The sequence below is a fragment of the Dendroctonus ponderosae genome, unplaced genomic scaffold (assembly GCF_020466585.1).
Source record: "Dendroctonus ponderosae isolate FM_Combo_2020 unplaced genomic scaffold, Dpon_F_20191213v2 Dpon_F_20191213_7, whole genome shotgun sequence".
Taxonomy (NCBI): domain Eukaryota; kingdom Metazoa; phylum Arthropoda; class Insecta; order Coleoptera; family Curculionidae; genus Dendroctonus; species Dendroctonus ponderosae.
In genome coordinates, this window is record NW_026018916.1 from 3037012 (window position 1) to 3048091 (window position 11080).

The window sequence follows — 11080 nt, forward strand, 5'->3', positions numbered from 1 at the left end:
CAACAAGCGCTGTATTTGCCCGCAGGGCTGCTGCAAGAAGGCGAAAATGAGCTGATCATTTTCGAGCATTTCACTGCCCCCGAATATGTGAAATTTTCGAAGAATGCCATCTGGGGCAAGGGCACTTATGTTAATTAAAACTCGATTCTATTTTCAATAAATAGAGACTTATATGGTTTCCCAAATTTGATCCGAAGTGAACCTGATGCTATCAGAGGCTTCGTAGTGTTCAAAAATGATGATTTCGTTGCGGCCCACGTGGAGCAGTGGGGATGGTAAGTAGAGGCACTGCTGAGGGCCGATTCGGGCGTACCGTCCAAGAACAAAGCCGTTGATGATCAAAATTCCCTTAGTCCATTGGCGCATATCAACATAAGTGTCCGCCAGTGGAGAGTCAATGGTTAAAAAGCCTGGAAGGTTGAATATGAATGATTAAATGGCTTGAGGCAAAGGAAGTTTGAGCTATTTATACCTCTGTAAAGACCTGGGCTTTTATAGGTCTGCATTGGGCGCCATCCTGATAACTTTTGGGTCCACGTCTTTTTGAATTCCAGCGGAATGTGCTTCCAGTTCTGGATGGTATGGTTGTTTATTGACACTGTGTTGTTCCATAATCCTAGCCAACGGAAATTTGTCCTGAATTACCAACTGAACTTTTTTTGAATCAAAGGCTTCCCTACCTTTGTGCTGATAGAACTGTGTAATCATTCCATACCCCACTCGCCCCCAATTTTCCACAACCAAATCAACAGTGGCATTTCGGAGGAAACCATTTGTAAGCTGTATAGTCGAGGGACTTTGTCTCCAGAATCCAAAATTATCCAGATCTGCGGATGCTTTCAAAGGCGGGGCGATTTGCACTCCATTCACCAACACCTAAGCCGCATGATCACAGTTTTTCCAGCCCTCTCCTGACCAAACCACAACCTACTAGAAGCGTATCTCGAATATTAGCCGCGATTTTCAATGTTGATCCTGCTGGCAAGTTCAGCTGGGTTTTCCTATATGTGATATACCCGAAACTCTGCCCAGAGCCATTGTTTATATCGAGCAGTTCCATGGGAAGTGGGCTTGCGTATTCCAAACCAGAGCTTTGAGAATCTGGAACACCCAATATCTCAACGAGCCCGTTCCTGGCACTGATGTATTCCCCCAATTACCAATTAGCTGCTTTAGAGGAAGGTATTCTCTTATTGGTATGCTGGGGTAAACCACTCTGGGAATGACTTCTGGAGGAGCAGGAATTTGCGTTTTAGGATACGCATATTTTGCGAGCAGACTCTTTATCAGGGCATACTTCCTAGTGTAATTCCCTGCTTCGGTTAAAGGGGCTGAATAGTCGTAGCTGGTTGTATCTGGAAAGGCCTCCATTAGGCAACTGACTAGCCCTGGTAGCAATTTTACCCGGCTGGAATCCGCTATTATCAGTAAGACTGTCGGCCACATTAGCTCCATTTAAAAACCCGAAACTTGTCCCCCCATGGAACATGTAAATGTTGAAAGATCCTGGATAAGTGAGGATTTCCTCCAGGTTGATTGTTAGGAGCAGGTCTGGAGTGGTATGGTGAAGCTCGCTCCAGTGGTCGAACCATCCCGGATAGTATTCCATTGCCATTTTAGGCCTGCCTGGTTGGATGGTTTCCAGGGCATCAAAGGAACTTCTGGGATTCCCTAAAAAACCCAACCCCCTTCAAAGGGCCACCCAGTGCTTTGAGGGCGGCTTACCGCCAAAGTTCGCCGTCACCAAGAAAAACTCTGGAAGAGTTCCTGCAGCTTTATGGGCGGAAACACCATCAGCCGTCACCAGCAGCTCAGTGATATTGTTGCTCAGATAAAGCTGCCTGAGTTGTCTTAAGTACTTCCTATCCGGTTTAAACGTGCTGGACTGCGTGCTTCCATACTCATTTTCCACTTGAAAGGCTACAATCGGGCCGCCGTTTATAAACTGGAGGGCTGCTAGTATGGGGAGAAGCGCATTGAAAAACCTGCAACTTTGCATTTGCCAAAAGACTAGGATTTTTCTCAACTGAACACCTTTTAACTGGATTCATGTAATGGGGATCAGAAGTTCGGAATTTTACTGGAGGATCTCCCCTCAACAACCAGCTGGGGAACCCGCCAAACTCCCATTCAGCGCAAATATACGGGCCAGGCCGTAAAATCGCCAGCAGGTCTTCCTCCTGAGCAGTTTTGAGGAAGGTTTCAATGTCCAAAAAGTCTTGCATGTCGCTTCCGCCACTACCAAAGTCAAACTGGCCTTTGAGGACAAAAACATCAGCTAAAACTTTAAAGGTTTGAAGACTATTTAGTACCGGGGGTTGGCTCGTGAAGGTTCCAAGGAACGTAAGTTTCCACCGCATTTAATCCTGCAGCCCTCATTTTCCGCAGTCGGTCCCTCCAGAGCTGCTTAGGAGTGCGGAAGTAGTGCATTGCTCCGGAGTAAAGCGAAATGTTCCTCTCGTTCAGAGTAAAGTAGCTTTGGCCGGCGTTTAGCCCCGATTTTATCCCTCCGGTTGTGTAATACTCATACAGGGTGGGTAAAGTGGGCTGTGCCACCCCGCTTGCTGATATTTCCATCACCATTTAAACAATCTAAACCGAACTGCAGTATTTCGTTCAGTTACCCAGTTTGGGAATTTTAATCGACATACTTACTCTGTTTTCACTGTTTTCGAACCCGAATAGATAAAGATTTTAAACTGGAACTGAACCACCAGCTATGTGAAATGCTCATCGATAAACCACAGCGGGTGAATGATAGGAACACTGACACCAAGGCTATATTTAAACAAAACCATTTGAATTTTATCGAAAAAGAGCTTTTGTTGATCATAATTAATTATATTTACGTTCGAGCCACGCTTTTTCTATAATGAAAATCTGGTTGGTTGATTAATCAATTGAAGCTTGATTTCTTCAATGTTTACTACAGTTGATTAGTTTTTACCAGTGCTATGAAGAAAGGTTAATACAACGGGAAACTGATCAAGTATGCAACTTTTCAAAGTGTTTTGGAGAAGGAGAATCCACATCGGAGGTGGTGGATATTTGTCCAAGACATTTTTTCCTTGTGGATGCCTACTTTCAACTTACATGAAACTGTGAAGAGGTCATTTTTGAGCAAATTTCAACCGCTTTACTGTGTAATTTCTTATACGTTTTATTTTGCCCTGGTATAAAAATTAAACTAATTGGTTGATGACCTGTTTAATATTATTCAATTTAGACGACGAGCTTTACGAGTTGCTGTAGCCTTATAAAAAAAAACACTATCTAAACTTGTTCTTATATTTGAATAATCGCGCATGTGAACGTGCTGTGTATTTTTACTGCTATCCAGTGGCGCGGATGACTGCAGGAGTTTTAAGAATTCTGCCTGCCAAATTGCTATAAATTGGGAAGAAAATGCCTCCAAAGCACTGGATCCTCCTCATCAACGTCGCAGTTCAAGCGCCGCTCTAAAACGTCCAGATACTTCCAACCGTCCAGCCCTTTAGGGCTGGAAACTTTGATTTTTAAGTCCTGCAGACTCACTGGGTGCCCACAGGACAATTTTCGTGCATACACCAAGCTCTTGCCTAGTTTCTCAAAGCAGGGCTCTTCCGATGGCTCCGTTTTCTTGATCGGTTTGCCCAGAGCCAGCTGTAGAGTCCTCATTTGCTCTATCATGGCTTTCAGTTCCAGGGGTTCCAAGGAGCATTTATGGTCCGAACCTTTCAGGGTTTTATCCAACGTAATGTGGCGTTCAATTATCTAAAGATTGTTCTTCTAAGAGGCTTGGAAAATAATTTGCTGCTTTTTACCTTGGCTCCTAAAGCGACAGCAGCCACACTCAAGTGAATCCCCAACTCATGCCCAGAATAACCAATGAGAGTGTCTGGAAAAGATTTCTGCAGAAGACTGATGACTTGCAGATTGATGTCCTCACAAGGGGTTGGATATGAGGACACGCATTGCAACAGGGCGAAGTTTTTGTGGTGCTTTGAAACCAAACCATGGATTTTCTGGACGGTTTCCAAATCAATCATCCCTGGAACTGGACTAAGTTAAAAGGCCAAAGAATCGTTCAAATTCTACCTGTTGAGATTATTAGAGGAATCCCAGTTTGGGCAGCTTTTTCAATGAGAAATGGGTTGTTTGAGTCGCCTGAGCCTATCTTGATGAATGGCACCTGGATGCTTTGGAGGAACCGCAAAGATTCCTCATCCATAGCCGAGGCTGTGAATAGTATTCCAATTGATCCGGCATACGCTTGAAGTTCTTCAAATTCTTTTTCGGAAAACTCCAAAAATTCCTTGTGTTCTCCATAGGTTCGGCCCCAAGAGTTTGCGCCTGGATAGGGCCTGTTCAGTGCTGAACTTGTAAACTTCTCTTTGGGGCAAGTTTTTTGAAATTTTGCACAGTCTGCTCCACATTCCTACCATGTCTTCGATAAATGCAAACCCTCTGAGTGGGTTTTTGAAAAGCCACTTACCTTTGCCACCTTAATCAGCTGCTTGGCAATGTGAAGATCGCCTTGATGGTTTTGGCCTATTTCTGCAATCACAAAAGGATGGGGATTTTCTCGAATTTTTTTGATGAAATCCATGAAATGAACTGTTATTCTAAACGTCTGGCCCAAGACTGCCGCCTTGTTAATTTGGGCAATTTAGTTTAATGGCTCTGACCAGATGCGTACCAACATAAAGCCAACGACGAATGTCTAAAGTGGATGTGAGTTTTTCAAGTGGAGAAGAAACTTTGGGAGCTTTCGCTTTTTTGTATGCAACAGAACAAGAAAGAAGGGAATTAGCTCAAGTGTTCAAAGGGATGTTTTTTCGAAATTTTGATGAGAAGATTTCGCTCTTTCAAATCCAAGAAAAGAGGTTTACGCAATAAATCTTTCACAAAAATAGGTCCAATTTATGGAAAAATGACTGATAAAGTACAACAATTTGCACTTCTCAGTTCTTCAATTCTCTAACAATGATCTGCTTAACAAAATGAACGTTCCGCACCCAAATTTGCCCTTCATTTGGAAGTGGATAAATTCTGATTGCTTAGAGCGATTGGGTTTCTGTTTGAAGCCTTTTCTAGCCCCATCTGATTTCTATTCGTAAAACTCTGAAAACTTCGTGCATGTTTTTCAATGAGTTCGATGCATTTATTCCGTCAGTGAGCTGAAAATGATGTAAAATTTAAAACATTTTGAGAAAATTTTCAGTTTTTTTAAAAATCAACCCAATATCTACTTCAAGTGAAAATTTCATTGAAATGTGCAAACATCCATCACTGCTCAATAGAAGAGAATGGAAATCACTCCCATCTAAAAGTTAGTGATTTTTTTAAACAAAATTGAAGAATCTGAAAAGTTCAACATTTTCAGTCCCCTCACCAATGAAACACTGAAATTTGGGAAGAAAACCAACATATAGAGGACTCTCTCAATTTTTAAACGATTTATTTTCAGTTTTTTCACAACAATCCAATCAACTAAGGTGAAACCTCTTGTGGGATTTAAAATAATCATAATTTTCCCAAATCTGATCGGTGGAAAACCGCACTGAATCAGCAGCTTCGTAATGTTCAAAAATCACGATCTCGTTCCTCCCTTGTTGAAGAAACGGAGCTGGCAAATAGAGGCACTGCTGAGGTCCAATTCTGGCATATCGCCCCAGAACAAATCCGTTGACCATTACGATGCCTTTAGTCCACACCCTCATGTCTATGTAGGTGTCTTCAGGCGCAGCCTCCAGCTCCAAATAGCCTATTTACAAATACATTTCATCCTCCTAAAAAACCTGGTTCCTGCCAGACCAACCTCGATATAAGCCAGAACTTGAAATGCCTTCATCCTGCCACCCGGCAAGGTTCTGAGTCCAACTCCGCTTAAACTCCAGAGGAATGTGCTGCCAATTAAGCACCAATTCCCCATTGATCAATATATCGCCTTGCCACAACCCTGGAAACAATTCCTAGAACTACGCAAGTGAATCAACTTCTCTTACCTTTGAATTGGTAATATTGGGACAATTTTCCATAGTTCACTCTCCCCCAGTTCTCCACCACCAGATCAATGGTGGCGTTGGTAAGATCTGAGTCAGTTAAGGTAATTTCAGACTCCTCCAGCTTGTAGAAGCCGAAACTGTTGAGATCGGCAGCTGTTTTGAGGGGCGGTGCAATTTGGCGCCCGTTCACCAAAACCTACAGACTCAGAATTGAGTGAAAGTTTTTGCGAAAATGCACCTGCTTTACCAGCACTGAGTCGTAAACGTATGATGTTAAGGTCAGGATGGCGCCAGCTGGCAAATTCAGATTTTCCTTCCTGTAGGTCAAGTATCCATAGCTCTGCCCGCTGCCATTGTTGATATCCACGAGCTCCATTGCAATGGGATGTGGATGGTTTGGTTTGATGTTCTGAGAATCTTAAATGAGCACCAAAGATAATAGTAAACAGGTGTTCCCCATTCTGAGTCCACCTTCATACCTATGAGAGTTTTTAGGGGCATAAACTGCTCAATTGGAACATCAGAATAGGCCACTCTAGGTATCAGGGCAGGTGGATCTGGCAACTGTGTTTTAGGAGTTGCAACGGTACGCAACAAAATTTTCACTAGCTGGTACTTCAGCGTATAATCTCCCGCTTCCGTAAGTGGCGCATCGTAATCGTAACTAGTTGTATCTGGAATCAACCTCCAGCTTATTCCACTTGGCAGCAGCAGCTGAAACTTACCAGGCAAAAATCCGCTGTTATTCGGCAGGTCATTGTCCACATTGGCGCCGTTGAGGAAGCCGAAGCTGGTGCCTCCATGGAACATGTACATGTTAAAAGAGCCAGGATAGGCGATGATTTTCACCAAGTTTTCCAATAGATTCACTGCTGAGCCGGTTGAGTGTCCATCTCCCCAATGGTCAAACCAGCCTGGATAGTATTCCATAGCCATTTTCGGCCGGCCTGGCTGCATTTGCTCCAAAATATCAAAGGACGTTGTTGGATCCCCTGCAAACCAACCATCAAAAGTGAATAAATGATAATCGACCAAAGAAAATCACCTCCAAAGTTGGCAGTGACCAAAAACAGCTCGGGATCAGTGCCAGCATCCCCAAACGAATCCACCCCATCAGCAGTTGTGAGGAGGGCCGTTATGTGATTGTCCAGGTAAATTTGCCTCAGTTCTTTCAGGTACTGTTTCTCTGGAGTAAAGGTGCTTGAACTGGTGCTGCCGTACTCATTCTCAACTTGCACACTGATAATCGGGCCTCCATTGACGAATTGGAGGGCGGCGAGGATGGGGAGTAGAGCATTGAAAAACCTACAAACGTTCTTTTAATCCTGGGCAATAGGGTTCTTGTTTGGCTCCCTTCACCGCTTTACCGCTGCCATATAGATCGCGTCGGATGTCCTGAATTTGATGTCCTCAGTTCTGAGCAGCCAGCTAGGAAACCCTCCAAATTCCCACTCGGCACAGATGTACGGTCCAGGTCTGACAATAGCAAGAAGGTCTTCTTCTTGGGCGGTTTTAAGGAACGTCTCCAAATCCAGAAAGTCTTCCATATCCGTTCCTCCCTCACCAAAGTCGAAATTACCTAGTGGTTCACGAGTGAGGATTTACTCAATTCTTTGAATTTCCTCACCTGGGGTGGGTTCGTGCAGATTCCAAGCAACGTAGGTTTCAACGGTGTTTAATCCGGCTGCCCTCATTTTTCGAAGTCGGTCCCTCCACAGTTGCTTGGGGGTTCGAAAATAATGCATGGCACCCGAATACAAAGTAATATTCCTTTCATTCAGCGTGAAGTAGTTTTGGTCGGCATTTAAGCCCGATTGAATACCTCCACTTGTGTAGTATTCGTACAGAGTTGGAAGAGTGGCGTTTTCCATTTTTGCTTCCCCACTGGCTAATTTGTTAGCTTAGCTGATTCTATCGAAACTTTTCACAAACTACATGAGGACAACAAAGACTTTTACGTCTCAGTACAATATCTAAGACACTTGAGGGTTTTATCTCGATTGGAGTAGACTCGATGGCAAATTGTAGATGTTTTATTCAAATCTTGAGATGATCTGCACATTCCAGTTCAGCCACTTACGGTCTGATGATTTGTTTTTAGTCACTGATTCTGGACAAATCTTAGCTTCTTATTAAAATGGGTTTTGAAAAGGTATCTGCACAAGAAACAATAGATGATTTTAGTGTTGTCCAAAGGAATTTGATCCAAACATTTCCAACCAATCAAATATTTGATTGGTTGATTTCTTGTAATAGGTGATGGGTTTCAAATAAGCTTGAAAAATTCCGTTTTTCGCCCAGTATTTGTGCGTTTTCTATAAACATTCACTTCATATATTTTCGATCATGTTTTGCGAAATTTCGGGTGTTTGCAGTGAGGAAATCAACTTAAATCCAAGTGGGTTATTTATTAGGAATAACAGACAAATTATTACGGAAGGTCTATTTATTTAAAACAAACTCTTACACGTTAATCTTAGCACATTCAAACCATTTCTGTTTACGTATATGTACAACTCACGATAAATTATAAACAAGGCATATTATTTACATATCAATTATCTAAGATAAATAATGATTGCGGATTTGAGAGAGCAAACAGAGGCGTCTATTGTAGATAATGCATTCAATTCCAGCTAAGACTAAGTAGGAATAGGCGCTAATCTTGTATAAAAATTATCACTATGAGGCTAAATTGTATTAGAAGTACTTATCATGCGATATGTAATGAACTAGAAGATATGCGTTAATTTCTGGGCATGGAAATAGTAGAAATAATGGCGTTTTTCAATCGAAAGAAGAATGGAAGCTTGGAGACAACATCTCTTAATGGTGTTCTACTCTACAGACTTTCTAAGGCAGCAAATTGCTCTACTCGCTCTAAATAGTCACCATCCTTAGTGTCTAAGTTTTCTGCAAACGCCCTTAACTCGAAGGGAAACTACTTTTTAAAGTAATAATCTGATGTTCCAAATCCGGCTGAGGGTATGTGGGAGCTTCCACCTTTCAAGTCCTTCCATAAGGACAGGTCGACCACTGGAAGGGCTTCGCATGGCACAACAGCATTCCTAGATAACAATAAAGTTTCATTAAAAAAAACTTGAGCACAATATAAAAAAAGTTGGAGAACAGAAATGAAGAAGTGGCTGTTAAAAGGAACAAATCATCATCCAAATATACCAGCCACATTTTTGTTTCTTTAACAAAATACGTTTGCTTGGTTTCCATCAAAGAAATGGTGGAAAACAAAATTCAATAAACGGAAAAAACATTTACACAATGACTAAACGGTTTGCATAAACAATCGCCTGAATTTAAAAATACCCGCACAAATATTTTTTTACCAAATTACACACAGCAAAAAAATTACGACAGTAAAATTAAACATAAACCGCAAAGTAACAATATTGACTTTAAATTTGGTAAAAGACAACGTTTGGTTGAAGATTGAAAATAAAGTTGTAGCCAGAAAGAGAGATTCAAAGAACTTTTTCCAACATCACAAAAGCTTCATGCAAAAGAGCCTCATTTCAAATAAAAAAAACTCCTATCCAGCATCTTTCAAATTCATTTTTGGTCCAAATCCAAAGAGGAAAACTTACGATTGCGATATTCTCTCAAAAGCCCTTGGTTGCATAGCCCGAACGCCCCTTCCATTATCGCACATTATCCTGGCAATCGAGGACTTTCTGATCTCGGCCAGTTGCTGCTGAGTGAAACCTGAACAGAGCAAATACCTGCAAATCCCTCTTTATCCAAACATGTCCAACCTTACCAGTTTCTCCAGAATTTTCAAACCAAAACCGATCGCCCACTCTTGTTCGGTAGAATTGCTCCGTGAGGATGCAGAGGAAAGTGGGCCCGGCCAGCGTGCCAGGAATAATTGTTTCCAGAGATCCTCCCACAGTGAGGTCCACATCGTCCGGGTGCTCATAAAGAGTGGCAAGGCGCTCAACGTTCTGAAACATTTATCCAGGTCTCTCTGCAGAACTGCGCTAATTCCATTATGACTCACGTCTCTGGAAATAACGTCCAGGAAGTCTTGGAAGGAGGAAGCCTTCGGCAGCCCACAGAAGCTCCTGTAGTCGTTATAAGAAGCCAGGCCATGGTCTCTGTTTCGCTGGATGCAAATCGCCTTCAGATCCTGCCCTAGGGGCTGGCCAGGTTGCCTCAACCAGTTGAGTGTGATCTAAAATCCAACCGTCCATTTGTTCTGCATTTAATGCTACACAAACTCCCACCTCTCTATCGTGATAGGCATCAGCAGCCAGCTCAGGCTGAGTCCCCAAACCTCTGGTGAGCTCATCAAACGAGTTGCCCTGTTCCAGAATGGCTGGTCGGTTGAACCAGTCGCTGATCCTGATATTTCCGTAGCTGTTCCTCCTTTCACTCACCAAACTGAAAAAAAACACGTAAAAAACGACCTGGGAAACCTCCCCTTAAGTAACTTACTCCAACTGTCCAGCAATCAAAGTGTGGAAGAATCTAAAGGCTGCATTGGCGTGCTCATTGAGGACGGAGGGGTTCACAGTTGGGTCATAGTCGTCCACGTATCCTTGAGTCCTCCAAAGGATTTTGTTCTTCAGGGAATTGTCCAGGCCTATGAAGATCGGCAACCATTCATAGTACGAGATCTGCTGGTGTTGCCCAATGTTGATCTTCCTGGCTTCTTGGAAGATGGTCTCGTCGTCCCAGTGAGGATTAATTGAGGCCAAAACGCTGGCAATTCTGTTATGCTCTCTCAGGAGCAACGTCTGCAGCACTGTGAGTTGCGGGTTCTGATTCACTCTGGTGTCCCCTGAAAAATCTTCGATGCCTCAGGAGAACTAGGGGAGTTAAGGGTGGCTGACCTGCCAAGTAGCAAGGCTCGTTGATGTCGAGCAACGTGCAGGCTCCGGTAGCATTTGGGTTCCTAGGCAGCCACTCCTGGCTGTTTCTCTGCTCGCTGATCAAACGCCCTCCTTGGAAAAGTCGCACCTGCTGGTTCACTTGGTCATTGTTGCCGTAGACGATGGATAAATCCAGGTAGCTGTTGACTGCAGTCAGCTGAAAAATAATTGATTATGAATGCATTGAGTTCTATGCTATTGAAT

The 11080-nt window shown here is 43.0% G+C and overlaps 4 protein-coding genes across 5 annotated transcripts in view; all 4 read right to left on the bottom strand.

Moving 5' to 3' along the window:
• Positions 1-130: 130 nt before the first annotated feature.
• Positions 131-2791, bottom strand: LOC109539227 (beta-galactosidase-1-like protein 3). The gene is made up of 10 exons (XM_019906856.2): positions 2656-2791; positions 2313-2602; positions 2035-2257; positions 1726-1985; positions 1405-1671; positions 1161-1355; positions 932-1101; positions 681-876; positions 473-616; positions 131-410 (listed from the first exon to the last, which is right to left on the bottom strand). The coding sequence occupies exons 2-10, from the start codon at positions 2581-2583 to the stop codon at positions 169-171; spliced, it is 1968 nt and encodes a 655-aa protein (XP_019762415.2). The 5' UTR covers positions 2584-2602; positions 2656-2791; the 3' UTR covers positions 131-168.
• Positions 2792-3274: 483 nt separating this feature from the next.
• Positions 3275-4650, bottom strand: LOC109539228 (sialic acid synthase). Of its 2 annotated transcripts, none has more exons than XM_019906858.2 (4): positions 4475-4650; positions 4078-4417; positions 3804-4030; positions 3275-3753 (listed from the first exon to the last, which is right to left on the bottom strand). In XM_019906858.2, exons 1-4 carry the CDS (start codon positions 4586-4588, stop codon positions 3388-3390), a joined length of 1047 nt encoding a protein of 348 aa, XP_019762417.2. In that variant the 5' UTR covers positions 4589-4650; the 3' UTR covers positions 3275-3387. The 2 variants fall into 2 exon arrangements, with proteins under 2 accessions (XP_019762417.2, XP_019762416.2); XM_019906857.2 differs by having other exon boundaries at positions 3804-4036.
• Positions 4651-5419: 769 nt separating this feature from the next.
• LOC109539287 (beta-galactosidase-1-like protein 3) lies at positions 5420-7982 on the bottom strand. The gene is made up of 9 exons (XM_019906944.2): positions 7615-7982; positions 7347-7566; positions 7033-7292; positions 6713-6979; positions 6467-6661; positions 6235-6404; positions 5988-6183; positions 5801-5941; positions 5420-5746 (listed from the first exon to the last, which is right to left on the bottom strand). Exons 1-9 carry the CDS (start codon positions 7856-7858, stop codon positions 5469-5471), a joined length of 1971 nt encoding a protein of 656 aa, XP_019762503.2. The 5' UTR covers positions 7859-7982; the 3' UTR covers positions 5420-5468.
• Positions 7983-8415: 433 nt separating this feature from the next.
• Positions 8416-11080, bottom strand: part of LOC109539288 (peroxidase) — a 20263-nt gene continuing 17598 nt past the window's right edge. The window contains exons 5-11 of the mRNA XM_019906945.2: positions 10838-11033; positions 10440-10785; positions 10229-10385; positions 10003-10176; positions 9763-9946; positions 9590-9707; positions 8416-9055 (exon numbers count right to left, since the gene is read on the bottom strand). Coding sequence (XP_019762504.1) covers positions 8929-9055; positions 9590-9707; positions 9763-9946; positions 10003-10176; positions 10229-10385; positions 10440-10785; positions 10838-11033 — 1302 coding nt within the window. The 3' untranslated portion in view covers positions 8416-8928. The remainder of the gene's footprint in view (positions 9056-9589; positions 9708-9762; positions 9947-10002; positions 10177-10228; positions 10386-10439; positions 10786-10837; positions 11034-11080) is intronic.

Coding starts and splice junctions, on each gene's coding strand:
- LOC109539228 (XM_019906857.2), bottom strand. CDS start 4,588: ATGGATTTCATCAAAAAAATTCGAGAAAATCCCCATCCTTTTGTGATT. Junction 4,037..4,077: donor TCCTCTAATAATCTCAACAG/GTAGAATTTGAA, acceptor AACTTAGTCCAG/TTCCAGGGATGATTGATTTG. Junction 3,754..3,803: donor CTGTCGCTTTAGGAGCCAAG/GTAAAAAGCAGC, acceptor AACAATCTTTAG/ATAATTGAACGCCACATTAC.
- LOC109539287 (XM_019906944.2), bottom strand. CDS start 7,858: ATGGAAAACGCCACTCTTCCAACTCTGTACGAATACTACACAAGTGGA. Junction 6,662..6,712: donor TAACAGCGGATTTTTGCCTG/GTAAGTTTCAGC, acceptor GGTTGATTCCAG/ATACAACTAGTTACGATTAC. Junction 6,405..6,466: donor GCCCCTAAAAACTCTCATAG/GTATGAAGGTGG, acceptor TGCTCATTTAAG/ATTCTCAGAACATCAAACCA.
- LOC109539227 (XM_019906856.2), bottom strand. CDS start 2,583: ATGGTGATGGAAATATCAGCAAGCGGGGTGGCACAGCCCACTTTACCC. Junction 2,258..2,312: donor CCTTCACGAGCCAACCCCCG/GTACTAAATAGT, acceptor TTGTCCTCAAAG/GCCAGTTTGACTTTGGTAGT. Junction 877..931: donor ATATTCGAGATACGCTTCTA/GTAGGTTGTGGT, acceptor CATGCGGCTTAG/GTGTTGGTGAATGGAGTGCA.